The sequence below is a fragment of the Atractosteus spatula genome, chromosome 2 (assembly GCF_055471065.1).
Source record: "Atractosteus spatula isolate fAtrSpa1 chromosome 2, fAtrSpa1.hap1, whole genome shotgun sequence".
In the NCBI taxonomy this organism is placed as follows: Eukaryota; Metazoa; Chordata; class Actinopteri; order Semionotiformes; family Lepisosteidae; genus Atractosteus; species Atractosteus spatula.
This window is the reverse complement of record NC_142707.1, coordinates 10,013,508-10,041,378: the sequence shown is the minus strand read 5'-3', so window position 1 is coordinate 10,041,378 and position 27,871 is coordinate 10,013,508. Positions and strand designations below refer to the sequence as shown.

The window sequence follows — 27,871 nt, the reverse complement described above, 5'->3', positions numbered from 1 at the left end:
CGTCGTTTTTAATCGCTCGTCACCTGAGTCCCAAACCCAGCACGCCAAGCCGGTGACTGCAGCGCTTTCGTTACACCCAGCCTTGTGCCGGTATGCTGCCTCTCTCCCTTTCGGTCTATTTTTGACTCCGAACTTCAGGCGGCTGTCCGGGGTGAAACCGCAGAGCGTCGCGCGTGATTTGAAGGCAGACCTCCGGGACTGAGACCCTCGGCATATGTTTCGTGGACACCTGGCAGCAGCTGCATTCGTCGAGGAAAGTTACCGACTCGAACTCGGTGACTGTTTTTTTTTATTATTCCCAGATTAAATTGTCTAATGGTCCTGTTTTTGCTTCTTTAGAGTCGGAAGAGTCGGGTTTGGTTTTAACAGTAGCAGTGACTGTAATCTCTCACCGTCGATGTCCATTGGTATAGAGATGCGAATGTCCTTTTTAAAAAATATTTAACTTCAACCTGTTGTTTTATGAATCATTTCGATTCAGTTCGCTGGTCCGTCGGTGTTCTCCCAGTAAAAGTTTTTCTTTAGACCCTTTTTTTTTTAAATTACAAACTTAAGTATAGTGGTTGTTCCTATGCGTTATTAATTGTACGTACAGCGATGTGTAGTGGGCTATAGAAGCATTTTGAAATCGCTATAAAGAAACCTTTAATAAAACAAAACGTTTGCTATAAAAGGCGCCTGAAGAGTAAGAGATGGACCCGCTCTTCGCGACGACCGAGTCTCAGTGGAATGACTCGGAACAAAACGCCACCGATATCTACTCGAACCAGTTCGTTCAGCCCATCTGGACTGTGGTGCTGTGGGCCATTGCTTACACCTCCATCGTGATCGTGTCTGTCGTGGGGAATATCGTGGTGATCTGGATCATTGTGGCTCACAAGAAGATGAGGACGGTGACCAATTATTTTCTGGTGAACCTGGCCTTCGCTGAAGCCTCCATGTCGGCTTTCAACACGGTCATTAACTTCACCTACGCTGTGCACAACGACTGGTACTACGGCTTGGACTACTGCCGCTTTCACAACTTCTTCCCCATCGCCGCCGTCTTCGCCAGCATCTACTCCATGACCGCGATTGCACTGGATAGGTAAGTCCTCCGAGTATCAATGCACCCACCCCTGTCTCTCTATACACGCCCCAACAAGGTCCTCGGTAAGTTACCGTTCCTTAACGCGAGTAACTTTTTTGGGGGGAGAAAACAAACCTTCTGTTTCTATCTGTGCGCCACTTTCATTTTATGTTCTGCGTCAGTGCTAACATTTTCCTCTGTAATGCCCTCTGCGTGTATTTCAGTTTTCAGCTCTGAAGTCACTCCTCTGTATCCGGGGGTCGGGTACCTTGCGTAGACTCGGGCAGTTTGAATTTAAACCTGTTTTTGTTTCCGTTCCCATGTTTCGCCAGTAAAACATTAGAGAACTAGCTGCCATTTTCGACGGCGACCTGCAGACCCGCTCATACAGCAGGCGTGCAGCACGGTACTTCAACCCAAATCTAAACAAGAAGACCTCCGCTCCTGACCTGAGTCTCTAACCTCGGCCCCTCCCTGAACCCTAATTTACTAGCAAGATATAGAACTGTGGCGGCGCAGTGCTTTGTAATTTGTAACGTTAGAGCCCTCGGTCCAATTTCGGACTTGGGGTGCTATCTGCGTGGAGTTTGTATGTTCTCCTCGGTTTCGCTCCGGTTTCCTTTGACGGTCCAAAGACCTACCACGGTAGGATAAGCTGCTAAGGAGAACTGGCTGTGGTGTGAGTGTGTGCGTGTCTGTGTCTGTGTATGCCCTGGCTGCCACAGGGAGTACCGTTGCTTACCGAGATAGGCTCCGGCTCTCCCGCGCCCCTGAATTGCATAAAGCAGTTAGAAAACGGGCGGATTATTGGTTTACAAAATGAATAGAAATCGAGTTTGAAAGGAATTTTCAGACCGAACGACGAGGGATTGGTTGAGACGAGATTGATACTGCAGGTGAATTCTTCATGAAGACGGCGTTATAGTTCACACAGGTTTAGACAATAAAGGGAAAATATGTTTCGTTTGGAAGGATATCCTCTTTCCATTTTAATTTCAACAGGGTAACAATAAAGACGGCTTTTGTGAAACTTTGCTCCGGCTCTCCCCCAAAAAACTTCTCTCCCAGTCTGTGTGTCTGCGTCTCACGGAGAGCAAACTGGGGTATGCGAAAAGACGAATTCCTAATGCAAGAAATTGTATATGCCTATTAAAGTGAATTTATCTTATCAGTTCAACTGTAATACTCAGTACTTGCGGATGTAATACTAAGGATGTGCGAAATATTAAAGCATTCATACTGAATATTACAACGTTTCGGTCCACCTTAAGACAGCCGAAACTTTGTGTTTCTTCTTTCTATTTTTAATCTGAGCGTGAAATTAACCTTTACTCGCTCCTTTGCAGCGAACGCAAGATGACGCAGATCCCCACCTGAGCATAATTTAAATATGCCTTAGTATGTGTACAGTATATTGTGCGTTCCGACTTGTGTGCGTGTACTACACGAAGCGCATTCTCCCAACACTTTAAATAAACATAACGTTTATCATTTGCTAAGTAAGGTTTATATAACTCGGATGTAAGGTCTGGTAGCGGTGCATGTGCAGTATGTGGGTGAATGAAGAAGTTAAATAACGTGATAGCAATATGGTCTGCCTTTCTCTCAAAAAGAGACGTGCCGCAGCTAAGCAATTTTGAAGCAATCAAGGGAGGAATGAGACAGTTTAGAAAATAAAGACCATACGAAGGAAGTCAATTCAGTTGTCTCCCGTTTTTCTTCTCCACGCAGAAAGCAATCTAATAAGACTAATATTCAAAGGTTGAGTTCTGCAAACTGCGGTTTTGAGGCAGTTTCCCGAAGGCGCTGAGCGTTCGCGCGGACGAGAGTGATATGGGGGTGTAAATGTGTTTCTGTGTACAGCAGGACGGAAAGGTAAAAGGCGACGTGTATGTGTGAGTAGACCACTGCTTAATTCGGAAAAAAAACAGACTGACAGCCTTTCCATTGTAGAGGAAATTTTGGAGTCTTGAGGACCTGTTGCTTCCCACAGATTTCCATTGTTCGCCACTTAACTACCGACTGTAAATTAAATGAAAGCTGCGGCATATTAATAAGCCTAGTGATAGATGGGGTATGAATATTTCACCCAGGAGACGTGTTTGCTGAAAACTGGTGTGTGGAAGTATGCATTTTACAACTTTATATACTATACTGAAAATTTTAATTTAATAGAAGCGATTTTATTAAGTAGTTCAATACTACTGCGTCAGAATGCTTAGGCTGCAAAGGAACAAGCAAAGGCTTATTCCATGCTGAAAAGAGAAGAAAAACACAACGTTTCGGCTGTGGAGCCTTCTTCGTGACTGTGATTTTATTAAGTTTAACTTAAAAATTGGGTTACGTACTTCATACATTATAGCCTTTACTTTTCAAGGTCTTACACATAGTCTATACAAGGTGTTCCAAAATCCCAGCCACAAAAGAAAAACGTTTTAGATTTTCTTATTTCGAGGATATACTGTACATGTATTATGATGTAGTACACCATCTTTTTTGTAAAATGTGTAATAACACAGTATGCACACTGCTTTTTTTTGTATTAACCTTTTTGTGGTGGGATTATTAGTATTAAAAAAACTGGATCTGTTCATTAGTGCTCTAAGAATTGAAGCAAACCTTTCATGAGTGATGATTTGCGATGTATGTGTGAAACGAATGCTATCCATCCATTTTCTAACCGCTTCATCCAATTCAGGATCACGGGGGAGCAGGAGTCTATCCCGCCAAGGAACGGGCTCAGGACGGGGTACACCCTGGACGGGATACTGGTCTATCGCAGGGCAGACACCGACACGTGCGGTACACGCTCTCACGGCAGGACCAGCTCTCCCAGAAAGCAATTAATCTAATTTACTAACTTCGAAGGAAACACGCGTGAACAGCGTTCTACGCCGATAGCGCCCCGGCTCTGAAATCGAACGCGGGACTCCCAAAGCTGTGAAGCTAACCACTGCGCCACCGTACCGCTAATCATCTAACTACATTTGGCAAAAATGAAGTCCACGCTTGGAAAACATTATGAATCAGTCAGCTCTGATGGTTAATAGGGACAGCAGTATATACCTTAACCTGTCTGGCTGTGTCATACTATAAAACCCTTGCTCAGCCAGCACAGCTCAATACAGAAATGGTGTCCCCCGGGAGAAAGCTACGCTGTACACGCAGTACTTCGGATTATTTTCCTGCGCGCATAAAAAAAAAATTGCTGTAAAAGTCCTCGGCGTTATTAAATGAAAAGAAGATTATGGTCGAGCTTTTAGCGCTTAGTGCTTCAGATCTATGCAGACAACAATAATGAACATTTTGCGCCTGAATGCTCTCTAATTAATTTGAATCCAATATTTCTGGCTTCGTGAAACGGGCAAGGAGAAACTGCTAGCCTGAAGGCCCCCGTCCCGTTCACGCCGAGGGAACGGAATGAGCGACAGATGTAATCCTGGTCTTTCGCCTTTTTTGAATTGCGATGGCACAGAGCCAGATTGTAGAGGGTAAAGGTAAACTCAGGCACTTCATTAACAAATACACTGACAAATTTACATACACAATCAGCACTCACCTTTACAGTCGTTTAAAACAATATACTAGAACATAATTATAGCACACATCTGACCTTTCCAAATTTGTTGCATTGCATTAGCAATCAAAAAACAGACAAATAATATTTTTAAATGAGTAAATGCATCATAATAATAATTGCACAATATTGAATGCTCCACCTTCATAGGTCCACCTTCATTTACCTCGAATTTGCACTCCAGTGACTTCTGATCAGTTACTCACTGATATTGGTCAGCTGGAATGGAAATGCTAAGGAGGACATGTGGTGATGAAGACCACTTCAGCGAAAGTGGTGAAAGCTTTGTGCACCAAGTGCTATCTGCAGAGGTGTACTGGCTTGCATCTGAATGAGAAGGGTACCATTCTGCCGAGAGAGAAACAGACCTTCAGAGAACCGGATAATGCCATGCGTGTCCTTGAATGCCAGCAGTCTTTTTAAAAATGAAATGGAAGACACAGAAGTTGCCATTTTTGGTCATGACTATGACGTGCATGGGATCACTGTAACATGGCTAACACACAGTGCTAGCTAGGAATACCTCTTAAATCTAGTCTTTTTAAACATGATTGAAATTAATGAAGAGAAATCAGAGGTGGAAGAAATCTAATAGAGCTGTGATCTCCATGTGGTATGCACCAAAGTGAGCTTCTACGTCTATCACTCATTCTCGCCTTGAAACCTGGGCAATGATCAAGGAAGAGTCAGCATCAACAAGATGAAGCATGGAAGGACTCTGTTGTGATTCCTGCATCTTCCCTTCTCGGTGATGGAGATCTGGGAACTCCGTGGCAGAACAGGCAGGAGAAGATGGACCACCATGGCTATCTCAACAGCTCTGCTGGTGGATGAAGGCTGCGAGCACAATGACCCCCCTCCAGCCATCTTGGTCTTCACGCCACTGGATCAAGGTCACATTCTGTCCAGACACCTGTGGAGGCTGGGCTGCAACAGTTGCTCCACAGTAAAAAAAAAAAGCCACACATCGGCACCAAAGAATAAATGCTTTGAAGTATATTTTAATACTGTCCGGGTAGAATCCCTAAGGTTTACAATTTCAGGAAGGCAGATTGTTCTAAATAAATGAATTCTAAAAAAAAAAGAGCTGTAAGATGGGAGAAGACAGATATGGAATCAGTAGAGCATGAATGCCAAATTTTCCAGAGAGTTTCCAGACATTCTGATGGATTGTTATTCTGCATGAAACAGATTCATCCTCAAGTAAGCAAATGGAGAGCTGGAGACTATTATTTAAAAAATCATTTCAAGAAAAGAAAAAAGGAACCATCATAAAACAGGATCCAGTTTAAGAAACAGAGACCAATAACTTGCAAGCACATGCAAGGAATGATATCAGAAAGGTCAAGAGAAAGTCAATAGAAAGCATATTGCAATGGAGGCTACACAAGATTAATAATATATATGTTTTTTATAATACAACACCAGAAGCACAATAAAGGATGAAGTAAAATGACTTAGAGCTAAAATGGCAAAACGTTAGAAGATGAAAGGGAAAATACTAATGCATTAAAGAAATATTTAGTATTTCATTCAGGTATTATGTTCTTATATTCATCTAAAATGTAGGGAAGGATGAAAGATTAAGGACCTGCTGGAGAAAAAAGGAAGCAAATTGTATTGTCTGAGTTTCTTGCATGTTCTGTTTTAAAGGCTCGTGGTGATACTCTGAGGAGCAGAAAGAGAGTGCGAGTTCCCCACACACAGTACGGCTCCATCTTTCTGCATTTTCAAAGCTGCTGTATTTTCCCTTCAGGGGCAAGAAATCCGCTCGTCTTTTAAAATGCAGCGACAACGGCATCATCAAAAAAAGGGATCGCCTTATGTCATGTGTTATTTCTGGATTCTGACAGAGCAGGGTATGCATTGCAGATGAACTTTGCAAGAGCTGCAAAGGGACATCTCTCATTTGATCACATTGCATTAGACTGCACAAAGCCAGTACAGAAAACAGCAGGCGCACTTTGCCTCCAGCTACTTGTTCCGATCTGATGCTATAACAGGGCATCCCAGTCTGTCTTGCTCACAGAATACAGACACTGCATGCTCCAGATTTTCTTTGCATCACAGTGTCAGCTAGTGTCCTGCAGTGCTGTCTGATTTCTCAAAACTTGAAGGATTTGCAGAGAAAGACTATTTTGTGGATGTCATTAGATGATTTCTATAGACTTTACATAGCGGGCATTTTATTACATGAAAATGATAAATTTAAGAATATAGATATATAGAATACAAAATCTGATGGTTTGAAAGTGTTTTGGATGGGTGTATGCCAAATGCAGGATGCAATTTTGCAATTACATTATCTACCTGCAGCCAGCTTGAGTCTTAGAAAGCAGACGCCAGGAGATATGGATTAACATAAAGACAAAACAGGAGTCCTTGTTGATTCTTTTGCCCATAACCATCAATGGAAGCTCAGTTCACAAGGGCAGATGTGTCATTCTAAGGCACAGTTCCAAAAGGCACCAAGGCCTTGGAACATAAGAAGGTCCCATTAATAAATAAACTGACACTGGGTTCTTTTCACCAAGTCAAGAGTATCTATCCTCTATTGAATCGGGCCCAGGAGAAGCAGTCATGTGCATGTTTCTACCAGAGCACATTCATAGTCATGTGCTTCTGTGTGTCATATCTATATACTGTATATGTGGTTCTAGTGCTGGGTTTTGGTGCTTGGGGGTGTCTGTCTAAGCCTCTGTGTGCACCCATGTGGGTGCACAGAGTGGACACAAGCCAAACACAGTCAGCTTCTGCAGCTGGATAATGAAATAAAACCATCTGGCAAGAGAGAACCACAGGTGTGTGACATTTGTTCTCATGAGGGTGTCTATATTATGGAAGGGAGATGCTGAGCAGACTGCAGGAGGGACACATTTTACAAGCAGCCAGAGTTCAGTAAGCATGCCGAGACTGTTTATTCACTGCCTTTCCAAAGGCAATGCGCTTGCTTGTAAAGGCATAAACAATTCTAAACTTTCTTTGACCCCATCAACCCACAATTATTAACTCCAGACTGCCATCAGTTATTATGATGTCTTGTTTTTTTATGTAATGTAGTGGCCCATGAGTGATGCTACCAAAACAATATATCCAAGGGAGGAAGACCTAGCTTTACTAAGAAGATACTTCTTAGTAAATAGTAAATACTTCTTAGTAAAGATACTTCTTAGTAAATAGGATAGGTGGTGGAAATGAGCAAAAAAAATAAGAATCTTGGTACAGAACCCCCCGGAATTTACTGTTGTTCTCTGATCCTGATTGGATCTCACCACAAATCAGCTTGAACTACATTCAGAAGGCTCCTGCTGTAGAGTAAAGCATCTCCAGGCTTTATCTGCTGGAGATACTGTATGCTTATGCAATTCTTGAATATACCAGAGTTTTCCAAGCTATTTTAAGCAATTACTCGACAAATATTTGATTATCTACTATCTGAACAGCAGCAGGTTAAGGTGAGTGTTTCTCATGTCTTGTGCATTACACTGTAAAGATAAATCCACTGATCTTATTTTTTACACATTTAGGGACCTTTAAAAGAGTCTCAGAGATTTATGAGAGGCTCTGCAGTTGACCCTTTATTCAGGAGGCTGGAATGACGTACAGAGCAGAGGCACTGGCTTTACTATCCCTGCGTGTATATTATTGGAGTTGTAACTTATCCGCCTGCACTGCACAGAGTCAGAGCAGTGCAGGGCTTGCCTCTGCTCTCGAATCGGTTTTTATCCTCTCCACGCATCGCTGAACGCCTCACAGTTAAAACCCTTGCCTGGATGAACTTTGCAGTTCCTCAGGCTTTCTGGTGCCACTTTGGTTTGATTTTGTTTGCACTTTGAGGTAACACGGTCCTGGGGTACCCTTCTGGGGTACCTGGGTCTCAAAAGGCTCTTGCCATATTCTCATTCATGATCTGTTATGCTTTCCAAGTAGTCATACTGTATATGCTTTACATTTGTCTTATCAGTCTTTCATCACTGTGTGTTTAACATACTTCCATTGTATTTGATCTTACCCTGAATTACTTACCTATGCTTTCACAACACCTTTTTTTAACAGTCCCATTGCAATTTGTCCTTTACCCACTATTCTGGTCCATGGCGTGCTTTGTCATTCAAGAACCATGATTTCCTTAGGAATATCATGATCTTCTATACCCTCACAACACTTCCAATCTCTTTTTCCACATGTTCATACAGTACCTTTGTCGTGCTTCAAACTTTTCCACAAATCTGTTATCCATGATGTAGATTTCACAGACAGAACAACATCCAGTATTTTTGTACTGATGAGCTGAGAAGGCGTTACTTTTGGGAAACTCAAATCCCCGAGTCTCGTGGTATTCTGGTATGTTTTTTTTAATTCCAGGAATAGCTTGCTCTCACTTTCTCAATTTGTGTAATTATCAGCTTAGTTGGAAACACTTCAAATTTATTCAGGGTGATGATTTGAAAGATTGCCTGTCAAACTGTTCAAGATGTGGAGAGAAGTGCTGAATTGGTTTGGTTAACTGTTTTGAAACAGACAACTGAGAGCTTTAATGTTAAAATAAATTGGAATAAAGGAGAAACAGGACAGATTATATCCCTTTATGGTTACATATTGGCAGTTTTAAAGCCCATTGTCACAACAGGCCAGACATGCTCTCACTATGACCCAAAGGATTCATATACTGTATATCCCTTGTCATTCAAAACATCCTCAATAAGACAAGACACCGAACAGAACAACCTCTCTCTCTCTGCCCGACTCCCTCTTAAATGTCTGAATTAAAATGAGCCTTTTTGGAAAAGGAGAAAAAAACACAAAAAGCCAATTTGAGAAGAGCTAATAAGAACGCTGATCAATCTCTGGAAGGAAGCTCCTTAGGAAAGGAATTGATTGCAGACCTTGGTGTAAATTAGTCAAACTAAATTGGAGCAGCATGGCAGAAAGAAAAATACAATTTAAAATTCAGAGGCAGGAGTCATAAACCTGGCAGATTTAGCCTTAGCATTCTGTGTGTTTATGTTGTGTGGAGGATGGGAGACTGGCTTGGTGTGTTTCTGTAAATATTTTCTTTGAAACCAGACAGCACACACACAGGCCATCACTGCTAATAAATAAACTGAACTGTGAAAGGTTCAATGTATGTGGTAACAAAGGCCAAAGTCAACATGCCATAAATGTCTTTAACCCTTTAACTCTTTAACTTGTAAAACTCAGCCACTTTCTTAAGAGCTCAAGGTCTTCCTGCCTCCCTGCCCTGGTTTCCTGGTTCCCAGGTTCATGTACCTCATGGTGTTATAATGCTTCCTTGCAGTTAGAGGACAGGGCAGGACTGGACATTTTCACACACTATTGGAGTAAAAACCTGAGAGAACAGCTGATGAGAGGGAAGGCATTCCCACTTGACATTCTGGCATTTCCATGAAGTGAAAACAGGTGTGGCCACCATCAACAATGACATTTCATCTGTTCAGTGTGACATTTGTGTAGCTGGGCAAGGGAGCAAACGTTTCAGGCCACTTCACCCAGAGCACAGACTGACTTTTCTTGTATCCCTAAACTATAAAATATACATCCAGAAAAGAGAAATACAGTATCTATATTCTCCTCTCTTTTACTGAACACTGCATTTACTTTAATCAATTTCAAACAACCCCAAGGTTTAGTGACCACTGCAACATACAGGTATAGGTGACTTGTTATGCAATGTTGCATTCAGAATTTTGAATTATGGATTCAGAATCCATACAAAACTATATTTTAAGGTCTTGTGGTACAGTACATCAAGTTTTCATACACGTCTGGTTGACAGCATGTGAACAGGCTGTGTTTCTCTCCCATGGTGACAGCCTTTTACTGCCATTTACATTAACACCTGTTTAATCCTAATAAAAAAACAATGAAGTAGATCCCCAGAGTGGTATTTTAATATTCCTAGTCAGGCACTTTAAAGTATTAGTTATCTGTTCTTCCAAAACAATAATGCAGCAAACCTAGCATGTCAGATAATCCCTTATAAATTTGTCTTTTAGTAACCCTATTGTATATCTCCTTCCCTGTGCATCTCTGATTCTCTTTCTCTCCCTCTTTAACTATATGCTCTTTTATGCTCCTATAAGGCTCAAAGGCGCGTACCTCCAGATTCAGAGACAGTTTCTTTCTGGAAGATATCAGATTACTGAATTCTGCCCCTGCCACTGGCTCACACTGATGCCCCCCCCACCCCCCACTTCCTCCTCTCAGTCTCTTTCTTTCCTCTTTCCCCATTCCTCTTTCCCACTCTCTCTGTGTCTCTCTTGCTTCCTCTCACCCTTCTCACCCTCTCTCTCTGACGAGTGTGCTAGTTGAACTTGGCAGGTATCTCTGCTCAGATGTCCCTCTGGGCTCCCCCTGCCCAGTGAGAGCACCTACCTCTGCTGACGAACACGCAGTCCCGTCCCTGCTGGCAGACCAGAGTCCCTGAGACACCGTCAGGAGAAAGCAGCTGGAAAAAGAGATGAGGGCTTTAAAATTAATATATGCAGGAATTTGGAAAGAGGGATTACAATACAATAAACAATGTAAGCTCAACAAAGTCAACTACAGTAAATAAACACAAGACACACACACAAAAAAAACGTCCATCGGAGAATGCAGCTGTAACTGTAGTCTCATTCTGGCTGAAGTACTGTGTCTCTGGGCTTCACCCTGTGTTCTCAAGCCTCACATACAGCATTGATTTTTCCTTGAAAAGGAAGCATCTTGTTTTCCACCTCACTGCTTGCTCTTTAAACATAATTGGGAAAGCATCCAGCACATCACCATGCTTATTTTATTAGATAATGGCTGGTGTACTCGTTCTATTGCATTCTAATGTTTGGGTTCATCTCATACCTCCAGGACAGCTTTTGGAGCCCTTTTCCCTGCTCCAAAAAGCCCTGAGGTGTTTTCCTCAAGTACCCATCTCCTTATCATCATAAGGCTCATTATGAGGCTCAAACACAGCCCTTTGAAACCATCAAGTCTTCCTTGAAATGGCTTAACCTTGCTGGTGCAAGATCATCAGTGTTTATAAAGATGCTCTGGATTGAAAAAGAAAACACTAAAGTGTGTTGTTTTATTTCCTAGACCGAGGGCAAAGCTTGGTTCAATGCTTACTTGTAGGTGCAGGGACTTTTCTCACAGTGCTTTCATCCACCTTTCAGGAACATCCAGGAACATTAAGAACCCACTTGCTGGAAGAAAGGCAGCAGAAGAGCCATGCACGCAGATAGACATGGTGTGGTGATGTCTGGGCTTTCCAGTGTGCTGCCTGCAGGTTCCCCAACTCACCTGCCTTTTGTCCCGCACGTGGGCTCTTTACATTCCTGGATCGCACCACGAGCCCCACCTCAGTAGCACGTTATTACAGAACATGTCAGCGAAGCACAAGTTCTGTTCAGTTTGTGTGTCATACAGTATACACAAGTGCAACGAAATGCTTATTTGCATGTATGCCCTGATACAAAGACATGAAGGAATAACCAAAATATAGACACAGAAAAGCAGCAGCAACAACAGCAAAGTTAAATTACATACAGCTTAGATACAGGTCAGCACTAGCAGGGATTCAGTAATCTGATATCTTCCGGGAAGATTCTCGGAATCTGGAGATACATGCCTTTGAGCCTTATAGGAGCATAAAAGGTGCATGCTTCCAACTGTCAACTTTGTTGTTGCTGCTGCTACTCTCAAGAGCTGCTGGAACAGTATCCCAGGTGCACCAAGTCTCCAGGTGATCAGATTCTGCAGCAGCCGGGGCAGAGAGACAGGTTGATGATGACACAACCTGCTATCGTGACAGCCAGGGCCAGCATTCTTCTTTTTTTTCCAGGATGATTATAGCCTGGAGTCCGAGCCAGAACTTAGTCTGATTTTGTTTTTTGTCCAGTCAAAATGAAGTTACCATGTATGTTTATAAAACAAAGTTATTCGAGGTGAAATAGCGCCTTGTCACAGAAGAGCAGCATGACTAGATGACTTCAGAGGATTTTTCAAACAGGAGAGCTGCCCTGTTGTGACACATCAACCTTTCTGTCTTTTTATTTCAGTTTGCAACTCTGACCTCAAGAGCAATCAGACTTTGTGTGACGCTTGTTGAAAGACATTCTCTTTTATTATTTCTGTTGCTGTTTTTATGTGTTTGGAATTGGTCCATAATTATAAAACACATGCTGTGCAGTAAAAGCCCTGAACTCCACTTTGTTCGTTGCTCTTTCTGTTTTGATTGTTTTGTAAGGGAAACAGCTTTCCTTGCCCATACATGTCAAAAGATGTACTATGAGCAGGTACAGTATATGAAAATGCCTGCGTACTGTGCTGTCCTCTCACCTTCTGTTGTCAAGGAAACCTTGTGATGTGTGAGCACTGTTGCCTATTTGTGTTCACTCAACAGTCAGCTCAGGGTTTTTTTTAACCATGGCCCTAGAAGACCTTGTGTCTGCTAAGTTTTATTCCAGTGCAGTTCTCCGTAAATTAAACAAAAAGTTCGCCTAATAATTGGTTTGCTCAGACTCCGTTTTTATTGTTTTTCAATTCTTTATCAGCTTAGAGGTTTCACAGCAGCTATAAAATGGTACAAGCCACTTGAAAAGTGTAACTGATTGATTGAGCAAATTATAAGTTCAGCGAAGGCTTGGGAAGAAGGAAGAGAGAACTCATTTGAGACGACAAACCCACAAGCAAAGGGGAACTTCAGGGTCAGGTCTGAGAAAGCGAAGTCTGTGTAATTCATGCATTTGTCAGTAACACAGAGCCTCCTGGTCTCTTGGCAGGTATGTGGCCATAATTCACCCTCTGCAGCAGCGGCTCTCATCCACGGAGACCAAGATCATCATGGCAGTGATCTGGTTCCTGGCTCTGTGCCTGGCCTTCCCACAGTATTACTACTCCAACACCACCGAGCTGCCCGGCCGCATCGTCTGCTATGTTGACTGGCCCAAATATGTCATCTGGAATTTCAGGAGGACGTAAGTCCAGACAGCACTCACTCTGGCTACAGTACATTCAGAGTTTACTAAAGTGATAATCTTAGTAAATCATATTTGTTGTTTTTTTGTTGAAACTATGACAACATAAAGTGCCTGGCAAATGTTTTTAGACATTTGCACAGACACTTTATTTTGTGGCTTCAAAGCTTGCTGTCATGACACTTTGAAGTAGCAAATGATATTCAGTTAATAGATACTGTAGGGGTTATTAGGAGGCCATGATTGGTAAAGGCCAGGGGGAAATTTGGCCAGGACACCGGAGTTACACTCCTACTCTTTTCGAGAAACGCCCTGGGATTTTTAATAACCACAGAGAGTCATGACTTTGGTTTTACATCTCATCTCAAGGACGGTGCCTTTTTACAGTATAGTGTCCCCATCAGTACTGGTCCCCCTGCTGGCCCCACTAACACCATTTCCATCAGCAGCCTTAGCTTTCCCAGGAGGTCTCCCATCCAGGTATCGACCAGGCTCACACCTGCTGAGCTTCAGTTGCAGTGAGTAGCAGGGTGATATATGAATAAACATATTGTTTAATCCAGAGGGACCTTAGAAGCTCTCTCATAAAACCAGCTGGTTTTCTTTTTATGAAAAACTAAGAAAACTAACTCTGCTAATCAAGCCCTTTGTTTTACCCATGTCTTGCTGTAACAAGACAGGATATTAATGTCTGATGTTATCTCTTTTGTTATTATTAAAATCTGTACAAAAACCTTTCTCATACAAAACACATTTTAACTCATACATTCCAGCAGGGTTATCCTGCTACTGCTGTATGTAAATGTAAGCGTCTTTTTACCATAAAACTTCCAGCACCCAGGACTATTTGTACTCGGTGTGTCAAAGCAAACAATTACACAGACATGGACAATTGTTCTACAATACTGCTGCAGTTATTAAGGTTTCACTGATCAATCACTGCTATGGTATACAGAACTGCCCATTGCTGAAGTTCTGAAGTTTGCTTCTAAGCCTCTGCAGTAGCGCAGGCACTCTCCTGTGTGCCCTTGGGAGAAGATGCCCGCTGGTCATTGTGGAAAACTGCATTAACATTCCTTTGCATTCACGTTGCTCACTGGCTTCTTCACTGTGACTCTCCAGGTCTGCCAGGTCTGGCATCTCCACACTAAAGAAATAAAAGTTTGAAATTATAGTGTCAAATACAGGCCAGTGCCTTTTTGAATACAATTCATAGCAGCTATCCTAGACGGAGAGCATGATAAAGCACAGAGCAATAAAATCAAAATATAGTGCATAATAGTGAGGCCTCTGTCTGAAAAAATCGACCAAAAGCTCCAGTCAACTGGCTGCAGACCCTGTTATTTATTATAGTAATAAGGCCTGATAAAGGCCACTGGCACTGAGGTTAGTCGGTTATTAACAGTCTGCAGATATACCTCCCCTGGGTGAGTGGAGGAGGGGGTGGCTGTAGGGTGGCAGGCTAATCCTGAGAATGAAGTTGTTAGCCAGTCTAAAGTGGAGCTGTAGACAAAGGAACACAGCAAGGCTAATATCCCCTTTGCAGTCCAAACCAAGATTAAAAAGGCAATATGTCACAGTGTTTTAATATAAGGCTTCTCCCAGCTGTCACAGCTCTAAAACACTGAGTAATAATGTGATTAATGTGGCTCTATGATTGAATGAGTCCTTTTCAGAAAGAGCTTAATCATGTGTTCTGGAAGACCTGTTATATTTTGCAGGTTAATAGACTTTTTAAATGCAAAAAAAAATCTTTGTTTTCATTTTTTCCCATATTCAGCTCATTCTTCAAATGAAGTTTTCTTAATTGCTTCGTGCTGGCTGTTATACTGCAGCTCTACGTGCACACTGAATCACTTACCAAACCGCCCCTGCTCTTTTCATAGCTTTTCCAATGGGTGCCTTGTCTGTGGTCAAGCTGTGCATATTCAGAAATATGCACATAAACAATCAAAGTGTGTCCTTGGCATCCGCCCTCTTTGACTATTTTAGTATCTGTATTTGATAGTTTCATTTTTGTGATAGACGGTAGGGATGTACAGTAGCGTGCCAGTGAAGGCTGCAGGCTCAGTTCGCAGTGTATACAATTTGTACAACTTAATCCCTTTGTAATAATCGAAATGAAATGACTATACTGTACAGATGCAAAGAAAAGTCAGTCACAGTTGTAATCCCAAAGTAGAGCCATTCCAAAGGTCTGGAGGTCAATCAGTGGGTTTTTCATTCCCTTTTACTACAAATATTCCCTTCTTGTTCATCCTGCATGCCTGAAAACACAACTGCAATTTGGTATAAACAGCACAGAGAAAACATTTTCTGCTGCGAAGAGAACACAGACCTGTGTCTTCAAGACACCTTTGGAACAACGGGGACCTCTGTTAACAGACTAGATACTGTCTTGATTCAAAATTAGGTTCCGTTTTAACTTATTCTACAGTTTGCCAGCTGTGAAACATACTTTCAAACATTTCTTGAGAAATCCACACATGCTGGATATAAAACAAAACAAAACCTTTAAAATAACTCTTAATGGCTTAACTAGACTAAACAAAGAGTAGAGAGATTTACAGGTTTTGACAAAGGAAGGAAGTACTGGTGAATTTTTACTGATGTTTCATTTCTTTTGTTTGATCCAGCACTAAGGAATATTCCATGTTTTCTAATTGCAAATAAACTCCAGAGCTGTTTTTCAAAACCTGCATTTAAATGCAAAAATAATGACAATAAATCCTTCTGTTTCTATGTTTCTTGCAAAAAATTGAAAATCAGAAGCTTTGCCCCAGAGCAGGAGCCTTTTAAAGTGGCCACGTTTGTTGTGAAACTGCCGGCTGGAGTCACCCCTCACCTACAGACACCCAGTCTTTGTCCTTGGTGGGATTAGCCTATGGGGCACGTGGCTGTGTATTAATAGAGCTATTGCAACTCCTGCTATCTGCAGATTCCCATCATTCACCCCTGCTAATGGAACATTCATCTGTTCCTCTCAGAAGCATACAATCTGCTGGGAGGCTGTTCAGTCGTTTTCCGCCTGTTAACATGAACCTGACTACCCTGGTGCCAGAAAGCAGAAAGTGGCTTACAGATCTAGTTACCGTAGCTTGTCTTTTCCAAATCCTCTTCTGGCTTCCCCTTTGCCAGTTTTAAAGTATCTAAGTCCTATTGATTTAGTTGTGCAGCATACCACTGCAGGGAATTTCCTTAATTACCCAAAGCCATTTAGTACAAGAACACCTAAGCCTTCTGCCTTTAGAAAATCTATGGAATCTATAAATCAGTGGAACAGTTCAGTTTGTATAGAACAAGGCTGTAAACTAATTGTTCCTGGTTCTTGTGATTGTGGAAACCCCTTTTTACAGGGGTAAATGACCTGCTTTCCCTACATTTCGTTCATATTTTGGGGATTACCTTCAAATCCAAAAATACAAAGGGAATAAAGGCTCATAAAAGTCCCTTGCAATCAAAAATCTTATCTTCAATAAAATGCAATAAAGCATGCAATAAAAAGATTTTCTTATGTTTTTTTTTGTAACATGAATTTCACTGAAAGAAACTTCTACCTTGATATGTGCCCAGAAATCAGAAGTCTTTGTCTGGATTTGACAGTGTGAAACAAAATTCAGTAACATTATCTCAAAGTGTTCTTTTCTTGGGAACCACAAGTAATTACTTTATGCAAAATTTTTTCAAATCTTAATTAATCCTAACTGCATCCTAAATGTTACTTAATTGAAGGAAGGAAGCTTTGGTATTTTTAACAGGGAAGATCAACGGTTTCCTTATGGATGGCTCATTTAGCTCCAGAGTTTTCCAAAATGTGTCTATCGCATTTATTAGGATGTAACCAAGCTACTGAATTTCTGCTAAACATTGTGTTGATCTTACACAAGGGCCTGATACCCACAAGGCTTAAATGAGATAACCAGCAATTCTTTTTAGAATACTATCAATTTCAGATCTGACCTAAAAGCTTGTTCTTTTCATACACCCAAGGCAAGATCCAAGATCTGTGCTCTCTTTTGCATTCTCTGTGAATAGAAAATATCTGAAAATTAATGCAGAACAGGCAACCTCACTTCCCTGAATACACCTGCATAGCACCATGCCTGTCTTTTGCAATTATCTCCAAGATGCTTTAATTAGCACCGTTGTTACTTGTGTTGTAAATAAATTGAGCTTCAAAGGCTCCCCTGGTAACTGTTCGGAATCTTGTTCTTTGTAATGAAGCCTTTCTTCCCTATTTATTTTCGGTAACTTGTGAAACAGTCTTTTCTTGGCAGCAGTTAAAAAAATGTAATTCATGTGCTTTGCAAAGGTACCACATATTTATATGTGATGTCCTGGAGATCGTGGATTTATCACTAAAATTCCAAACCTCTCCACACTAGGTTGCTTTAAATAATCAATTTGCTTATTAGGTCTTGGAGGATTTTGTAAACATTATCCTTTTAAGAAGGCTACTAATCTGTCAGACATGAGACGGAGGAAAAGGATCTGACACTTACTGCTTTCCATTTGTTTTTATTTATAATGGGAGTTTCTCAGAACTGTTATTGTTTCTCTCTCTTTGAGGAGGTATTTTACTGGTGAGTGCACAAAAATGCTTGCATGCATCTCTTGGTGTGCACATACCAAAGGGCACATGTGCACACACATACTGTACATGCATCATGTTTCAACTAATGGGAGAGTGCTTGCAAGCATCTCCGTATGGGATTTGCGTGTGAAGGGAGTGGCAGTTGTTTGACTCAAGCCTCCTCTCATCTCTTTCCTGAAGGTACTACATCTGTGTGGCCATCCTGATCTACTTTCTGCCCCTTCTGGTGATGGGGTGTGCCTACCTGGTGGTAGGGCTCACCCTGTGGGCAAGCGAGATTCCTGGTGACTCCTCCGACCGCTACAGCGAGCAGCTGACAGCAAAGCGCAAGGTGACACCATCCATCCGCACGATTAAACAAATCCCCAGCCGACATTGAATTGGCATTCAACAGCCTCTCCCTGGTGCTGCTCCCTGCTCAAAGATGGTTGTGTCCCTTCGTTTACTGTGGGGGCAGAAGTTCTCTTGTCTGCTACCTCTGGAAAGCCCATCTATAGCTGACACCTCCCTTGGTTTATTTTATCCTGATCAGAACTATGCAAGAGAAATTGTCACACACTAATGTCTTAATCTATGTGATTTGAGAAATAGCCTGTTTCATATTAATATCTTTTATATCTTTTATCCGTTATGGGTCTTTGCATGTCTTTATAGGCTGATTCCTTGTACTTTTTGTATTGGTGTTCAATTGTCTGTGCCTCTTCTTTGATTCTTGGCTCTGCCATGCTTTTGTAATGCAGGTGGTGAAGATGATGATTGTGGTAGTGTGCACCTTCGCCATCTGCTGGCTGCCCTTTCACCTCTACTTCCTGCTGGATGAGTTTATCCCCCACCTGTCTGAGGAGCGTTTCATCCAGCAGGTGTATCTGACTATCATGTGGCTGGCCATGAGTTCCACCATGTACAACCCCATCATCTACTGCTGCCTGAATGAGAGGTATGGCCACACCACCTTGCCAGTTTCCAGTCACTTACACAGCAAGGCAGTACTAATGGAGCTCAAGACACTGTCACTTTCTCAGTAAAGAATGGAGCAGTTTTATGTATGCTCAAAAAGGTGGACTGAGAATTTTTATCTCCTCTAGTGTTGTGATTGGCCATAGAAACTAAGAAATATTCAAATTCATAATTCATTGTGACTGCTACTCTAACTATTCTCCCATTCTAATCTGGAAGTGTGCACATTTTAAGCTGTTTGTGGTGTCTGACAACACATAGTCCAGTAACAAGGCCAGAGCAGGGATGTGTGCAAATGGCATTGTATTGGAACACATCAGTGAATTAACACTGGACTTCTCTCCATTAGGTTTTGAGTTCAAATTCCTCTCACTGTTTCAAAAGTATACAGGAACTTTCTGATCCAGCTTCAGGAGTAACTCAGGGACCACAGGAACTAAAGGTGCTTATTGTGTTGTTTAGCAGTAAATGAACAAAGTAACACAGTGTGTAGTTGTGCTCTGTGACATATTGTTGCAAAGGACTACATAGCAAGTAAATAAATAAATGATTGATTGATTAATTGATACATAGAAATTGGCTTATATTGGAACAGCATAAAGGCCATATGGATAAATGCCCTATTGATTTGAAGTTTAATCTTGGACCACAAGTAGTCCTCGGACCACAGATTGGAAGCAAACTATTGTACAGGTTGAAAGGAAATTGGCTAATACATTACAACACTCAATTGTTTATCAAGGAAGAAACTGAAAACATAAGCCACCACAAAGCTCTTTAGACAAAGACTGGGCAAATGCCTGGCAGTTGACACTTAATGGGCCAGTGCAGAATATTACACGTTACATGTAGATAGAAAAAAACAAACTATAGGTTTAAGATGAGAAACATGAGCTTCATGAACAATTCCTTCCACTTATATAGCGCTTTTCTGGACACTCCACTCAAAGAGCTTTACAGGTAATGAGAAACTCCCCTCCACCACCACAAGTGTGCAGCCCCACCAATATGATTTGAGGGCAGCCATATTACGCCAGAATGCTCACTGCTACTCTACTCCATGGTCTCCATCCAGGTACACATCAGCTATCAGTGGGGAGGAGAACAGAGTGATGAAGACAGTTCAGAGATGGGGATTATTAGGAGGCCATGATTGGTAAAGGCCAGGGGTAAATTTGGCCAGGACGCTGGGGTAACACCCCTACTCTTCTCAAGAAACACCCTGGGATTTTTAATGACCACAGAGAGTCAGGACCTCTGTTTTACATCTCATCTGAAGGACAACACCTTTTTATAGTATAGTGTCCCCGTCTCTATACTGGGGCATTAGAGCCCACACAGACCACAGGGTGAGCGCCCCCCGCTGGCCCCACTAAAACCTCTTCCAGCAGAAACCTAAGTTTTTCCCAGGAGGTCTCCATCCAGGTACTGGCCAGGCTCACAGCTGCTGAGCATCAGTGGGTTGTCAGATGTGAGTTGCAGGGTCACATGGCCGCTGGCTAAGAGAAATGTCCGCCTCTGATTTCCTCTGGGTCCTGTGCTTCCAGGTTCCGCGCGGGGTTCAAGCAGGCGTTCCGCTGGTGCCCCTGTGTGAAGGCCGCTGACTACGAGGGCCTGGAGCTGAAGTCGAAACGGTACCTCCACACGCAGAACAGCATGTACAAGGCGAGCCGAATGGAGACCACGGTGTCCACCGTTATCAATGCCATTGATGAGGACCCTGAGGAGGGCCTGCTGGTCAAGCGCCTGTCCCTGGACCTTACCTCGAACGGTTCCTCTCGGAGCATCTCCAAGACCGTGTCGGAGACATCCAGCTTCTACTCCAGCACCAACATGTCCTAGACACGCCCAGAAAGATCCCATCTCGAGGCTGTCCCTCATTCTGGAGCAACTCTTCACAAGCTGCATTCGCAAAGCATTCGCAAAGAACATAGAACTGCTCAATTCCAGAGAGCTAGTCTTGTCTCCAAATCCATGCCATTCTGGGGAGCCTTGATTTTTCCAGGACTTGTCCAGAGCTGCATCAACACTACTTACCACTGTTCTCTGTGTGAAGAGTTACCATTTACGCATGAAAAGGGAATCCATTTTTTTATTCTGAAAAGTATCATGGACTTCCAAGTTTCCTCCTGCCCCTACTTATTTAGACAACATATACAAGTTATGAAGTGCAATATTCAGCCTAGCTTGTCCCATCCCAGTCCCATATCAACACAAAGACTTGAAGTTTCCATACACAAGAGCTTTACTAGCATACAATTAGAGGAATACCACAGCAATGTTAAGATCATACTTGTGTTTCATTTAAAGAGGAACATGCTAGAGAAAGCATCTCCATAACAGAGATGGATGACCACTACAATGAGGCTTATAAGACAAATCATTCATATGAATTTGTAAATATTGTGCAACTCTATATATAAGACCTTGCATGCCTGGTTTCTCCTTGGTTTTACAAATATTAGGTTGTTTAATCTGCCTTATGCTGAAGTCAGAGCCCTAATTCAAATATATGCCAAGTCCAAAGAACAACAGTTCCAGCTCAGCGTTTCAGATCCCAATATTTGTTAGTCACACAAAACCAAGCAACTACTGACAACAAAACAAAACCACCAAAACAAGAGATGGAGGGCAGAGGTGGTGGGGGGAGGGAAAGTGAATGTGCCCACCTGTTGTGAAAATTAGTTTGGGAATTTTATGAGGCGCTGTGGCTGGGGATTATACATGCTACTGACATTTGGACGACACAGAAGAGAGAGAAAGGCAATAACAAGACAGCAAAGCACAGCTCCTGCCCACTTTGGATATGATAAGACAGGCACTTCTCCAATTAAATATAATTATTTTTGAACCCAGCTAGTACTTCAAAGAGAACATGCAGAAAATAAAATTGCGAGACAATAATGGGACCAAAAGCTGACTTTCCATACATTTCCCTGTTCTCCTGCAGCCATGGCCTTTGATTCCAAGTCAGAGAACTGCAATTTGATTCCTATTTATTTGAAGCTCTGCAAAATTGAACAAATTGTACCCCCACCATTAACATACATTGTCACCATCATATACATATAAACTGTGTCTCTGCCCTGTGATAGACAGGTATCCTGTCCATGGTGTATCCTGCCTTTTGCCCGTTGCTTGGATAGGCTCCGGCTTCCCTCACAAGACTGTACTGGATAAGCAGATTAGAAAATGGATGGATGACTTTCCTACCTTCTTCTCAGAAGGAGCCCACTGATGACAAAATAAGGAATGAAAAATCCACTTGCCTGTGAGCATTTAAATTTCATATCTGAGACAGTTTCCTTTTCAATGAATATTGCATTTGTTAACTGTTAACTTAATTGCCCGCATTGATGTACTGAGTCAGTAAAATGTCAGCGAGCTCTGAAGATTGAGACGTAAGTAATTAAGAACAGATATGAAAAGATATTACTAGTGTCAGTTTTGGTGAAACCTCACTCTTCAGTTAGGGACTTCTTCTGTGCCAGATTTAATTAAAAGCATTCCACATAAGTAAGCTGGCCACTGAAAGGCTAGACTATGAGGTAATAATATATCATGATGAATCATTTACAGACCTTTAATTTGAGCATTAAAAACATCACTGTGGAGCTCACGGTAACGGAGAGTGAAAATGAGAATCTTCAACTTTTATGGTAAATAATAATTTGCAAAGATTTGCAAAGAAGAGTCATTAAACTGATAAGCTGAAAAGCACAAATCTGAGTTTTTAAAAAGAATACTTTCACACATGTTCAGAGCTTGAAATATTCCCACACTATCACACTAAACCAGAGACTCGTGGCCTTTGGCTCATCTGCTCCCCGCTGTTGCAAGACTTTGATCTCAGCACTATTTTGAACTGCATTCAAATTTGTTAATTGGACCCAATTGGTAACAATTAGTCTCCACTGTTCTTGCAGGAGAACCCCCACTAACAGAGCAGAAAACAAAGTAAAGCCTTAGTCAACTGAATCCACACAATCTCAAGAAAATCAAATCCCATTGAAGAAGGAAGCATTTATTTTTCATTTAATCCTAACTTTCTACAATTACTATAACAAGGCCCCAGTTCATTTCCACTGCATGGCTTGCTAAAGTGTCTCTGTTTTTCAATCTCTCCACGAACATTGCAGTTAGAGAGACCACATTCACTACTTCAGCAACAGCGGGGGGAAAAGCATCTTTAAATGCTCCGTCAACTTTGTAATGCTTCATCTGCAGCCCTCTGCTCATTTTGTAATGAATGCAGCACCTTCACCTGTTAAATTGAACTAAGTAGAGCAGGGACAACCTCACTGCCTGCCCCCCTCTCAGTGAATCCGCGTGGAGATGAACAGATGAGTCCCTTGACTTATATTGTTGAAGAAAAAAAACGTAATTTTAAGTGTCAAAAGAAGAGTAAGCGCAGGAGGAATAAGAAAAAACAAGACAATTTCAACCAGTTGTTCTAAATCTTTACCGATGTCAGAGCTGTATTCTGTATATCTCACGCAAACAACTCTTTTCACATTTTGTCCCATGTATCCCTTCTGCACTCCATGTCCACTTCTGCAGGTCTCCCCTGGTCACTCCTCATCTGCATTGCAGGCAGTCTGAGTCTCCTCGTTCTATGGCCAGGGGGCTGGCCTTTAGCCCAGCGGGTCACACCAGAATATATTATACTTCAAACACCAAACAAAACTTCACGAAACGTCAGATTCTTTGATCCCATTATTCCTTGTGAGAAGATATTATGGAAACCAGATGGAGGTTCATTTAAAAACCAGAACAGGAGGCTCATCTTTACCCAGCGGGGTGTGGGAGCATGGAACAAGCTACCCAGCACTGTTGCTGAAGCTGACAACATGGCTTCTTTCAGGAGATGGCTGAATATGGGCTAGATGGGCCAAGTGGCCACCTCTTGCTTGTAGCCTTTCATATGTTTCTGTAGAAACCTTTTTGAACTAAAATTCATTCAAATGGACATGCCTGCATCAGCTTTGGAAAAAACGAAGAACAATGTAAAAAGTATAGTCCCATCCTCCACCACACAGAGTAATACTGCAGAGTAAAGACATGCACACTTTACATGCTTTACATGCTTATAGACAACTGACTGAGCTGCACATGTGTGGCTGCCTATTCTGTTTATAGACCAAGTTTCTTCTGTCTCTGCCATAAGAGTTCCAAGGACTGAGCTACCATTGCCTTTATTGTACCTGTCCTGGAGAAAGATGATACAGGGATTCTTTTGCATGCAAAAGTGCTGCTGCTCAGTGAATGGACTAAAGTGCTCTGTGGATCAAACAAAAGGATTCCCTAAAGGAGAGAAGCAGAAACCTCTCGTTGCTTAGCTCAGGGCTGGCTAGCCCTGGTACTGGACTGTCACAGTCTTCTGGCTTCATTTTTTCAATTTTTTGATAAGTTGATGGACTCCACAATGCACATTTGCTGTTGCAGCCACTTATCAATTTATAGACACATGATGACTTGGCTGGGCTGGATCTTCAGAAACATGGCTGGTGAATTAGCTGTGCGTGCTCAGCTCTGAGAGTGCCTGGAGCGTGCTGGATCTGAAGAAGAAAGGATTTTAATTTACTGCCCGCATCACTGGATAATTTGTCCTTATTAAAAGGCAATTCACAGTGTGAAGAAATTCTGTACAAGAATTCCTTCTCATGAGAGTGAAACCTACTTGTATGTTTTATGTCGTGTGTTTTGATTTCTTTTCCTTGGGATTATCTTTTAACACAGGGGTAGGGTTTTTTTATTCTGTTTTTTTCTGGTTCAAAAGTAACTGGAAGGTACCTTTTGATATTTCATTTAATTACTGTGGGGGAGTAAGAAAAAAAAACATTTAAAAAACAATGTCATATTGCAGTATCTCTCTAGAAGGCAGATATGATGCAGCTTTGCTTAATAATGTGAAATGCGAGCAAAATAAAACACAACAAAATCCAGAAAACAAATTATTTTTTGATACACAGTTTTTTGCTTGGTTAGCTTTAGTGAGTGATGAGGTGAGTGCTGTGTTGTGAAATTCTCTGATTCCTTTTTAGGAAATGTTTTGTCTATTTTGCTTATTCTGGTCTTTGTGAATCTACTGTATAAGGGTTCAATGTTAAAATCTTTTAGCCATCGTGGTAAGTAGAAGTTTACAAAAAGATTCAGGATGGGTCTTCAGCAATTTCCCAAAATAGACCTATAGAAATCTTGTTGTAAGATTTTTTTCCCCCTGTAACTGCTAGCACATGCTGTCAAAGATAAACTGTCCTTCTGAATTATTTCATATCTACAGACTCAAGAAAAGCACAAGTCACAAAAATGTAATGGCTTTTTTTACAGCATGTAAAATTACCACAAAATCAGCAAAGCCTCTGTAAACGTTCAGTAACTGCTAAGCTGTGAATCCCTTCCTAATTGCAAGAATGTCAGAGTTTTAATGAGCTCGTATTTCACTTGTCAAAAGACTGCCTGTCCTTACCCAGGTAGTCAGTCACACTGCCAGTGCCTTTGTGAGTGAAACGTAATGCCTCCTTTCCAGCTACCAAGGAGAACAAAAATTTCAGTTTTGGCTTATTTTGCTGCCATTGGTCACCCAAAAGAAATCTGTCTGCCCCCAGACAGGCAAGCAGTTTTGTGTTTTCGGAAGCAAAACCCTGAATGTCCGATGAAGCCAGCAGTGAATTTAATTAGAATAAAGGGAAAAAAACTAGCAAGAACAGCTACTTTTCCGTTTTGTGTTTGGTAGCTACAACACGTTTTCACCCTGAGGTCCGATGAGGGACAGAAACTGATGGTTCAGATTAGCCACTTTCCTGTTGCTGTGTGTGATATAACAAGCCTTGAGCTCCTACCATGTCTCTGTAGACATGTGGCCGTCAGCTTTACTAAGTTGAACAGGGATTAGGAAGGAAGAAAATAACTTGTGTCAGGAGTTTTCAACAAGGGGCATGAGGGTCCCTTAGGGGGCTCTGAAAGATTCTCCTGGGGTACCCCCAGAAACAGAGGAAGATTTTTCCCCACCCCCTCACCCCACAGTGCTTTGAAAGTAGGTCTGCCTTTACATTATATACAGGAGAACCTCTGATACCTTTTCAGTATAATCACAGGCTTCAGTCTTTTTCTTAACTGGGGGATGCTCTTTAGGACAGATTTCTTAGAAAGCTGTCTGCCTGCAAGAAGAGTTTAAGTTCCATTTGAAACTTTTCCTGGAAAAAAGGCACTGCTTGCTTAAAGAGACACAGGAGTAGACCCACATTGCCTATTTAACAGTAGCTACAGTAACTTGCATCTCTAGCATTGTAAGGAGGTTAATCCAAGAATTATTCGGTGATTCCCTGTTTTAAAAAAAGGATGGAAATCAAAAAGCTCTGCCGAGAAACCAATTAAAAGACAAATACCTTTGACAAAATGATGACCAATCATTATGTACTTCAAATAATTGTAACATGCTGCCATCTTTAGCGGGGTTTGAACTTTTAATGACATACTGTGCATATATGTTCATACAAGGAGCTGCATCAGTGTGCAAACACTGTGGAGGAACGAGAAGAAGTTCATTCCACACTGTAAACTGGGGAAAAAAAACACGACATTGCGACAATGGAGTATTCTTCACTTGTGAGCTCCACAACCCAAGTGTGAGTTTTTTTTCCCTCTTTGCAGCTTAAAAATATCTAAGTGTGTAAATTTAGATGCATACACACATATAAATCTATATTCATCTGCAGAGATGCAGCACAGGTATGAAAGAATTGCAGTTTAAAGGAGAGAAAACTTGTGGCATGGTGCCATGCATTATCGGACTAGAGAAAGTGTATAATAATATAGAAATGACTCCAAAATACAATGATATGACTAGGTGTGATGCCTGCACAGCCTCTCCCCCCTCTCTGACAGGGAACAGAGCAGCTGGAACACAGTGATTAGAGTGCAAGACCTTCCTCTCATTTCTGTATTTAATGCCCACTGGATCCAGCTTTATGAAAATGCATTTTAATGTGACATTTTTTTGTTTTTTAAACATATATTATACCATAATTAATTTATTTATTTGAACCTACCACGTGGGTATAGATATCTCCAAACCACAGCCTAATACTGTATTTAAAGCTTGAATTCCAAAAGCAATTTTTTGCAGGCAGCATCTCTTGGGAGCTTTAGCATATAAATGACAAAATTACCACATGTGGCTGACAACCTTCAAACCTGAATTTGCGTGTGACATTAACAGATCTTAATCTAGCCAGAGGGGGCTGAGGATGGGGAGTCTGGGTTGGTGTTGTGGGAAATTTAGGGCTGTACATAATTACGAAGTGTAAGTAAATTGTGAGCTGAATGGTGTATTCCAAAATTTCCATCTCGCTGCCTCAGTGTTGTGCTTTTTAGAATGGTGCAGGTCAGTTTTGTCTCTGTTTAATTTCAGTTTTTATTTTAAAATGGTCATTAACAGTACCTCATTGTGTTTACCATTTTTCAGTTGAATGCTGTTTCGAATTTTAAATAATTGTTTGCTGCTACAAACCATGTTTTCCTAAATAAAAATTGTTTATAATTGTCACTCAGCTTTACTGTTATCTCCAGAGTCTTTTTTGTAACTTTTCTGCTGATTATCTCTGATTATATTTGGCTTTAGAAACACCTACAAGTTTGAAAATTTAAATTACAGTTCCCAGATGAAATGTTTCTCAGCACTGAAAAAATACACAACTAGG

General features: G+C 41.6%; 1 protein-coding gene across 1 annotated transcript; it reads left to right on the top strand.

The window, feature by feature from the left end:
* The first annotated feature begins 692 nt into the window (after positions 1 to 692).
* tacr1a (tachykinin receptor 1a) lies at positions 693 to 27,717 on the top strand. The gene is made up of 5 exons (XM_088909607.1): positions 693 to 1,087; positions 13,424 to 13,618; positions 18,393 to 18,543; positions 18,953 to 19,149; positions 20,717 to 27,717. Exons 1-5 carry the CDS (start codon positions 693 to 695, stop codon positions 21,009 to 21,011), a joined length of 1,233 nt encoding a protein of 410 aa, XP_088765733.1. The 3' UTR covers positions 21,012 to 27,717.
* Positions 27,718 to 27,871: the final 154 nt, after the last annotated feature.

Excerpts from the sequence above, each read along its gene's own strand:
- tacr1a (XM_088909607.1), top strand. The coding sequence starts at position 693 with ATGGACCCGCTCTTCGCGACGACCGAGTCTCAGTGGAATGACTCGGAA. Across the intron at positions 1,088-13,423 it reads ACCGCGATTGCACTGGATAG|GTATGTGGCCATAATTCACC; the intron begins GTAAGTCCTCCG and ends GTCTCTTGGCAG. Across the intron at positions 19,150-20,716 it reads TACTGCTGCCTGAATGAGAG|GTTCCGCGCGGGGTTCAAGC; the intron begins GTATGGCCACAC and ends CTGTGCTTCCAG.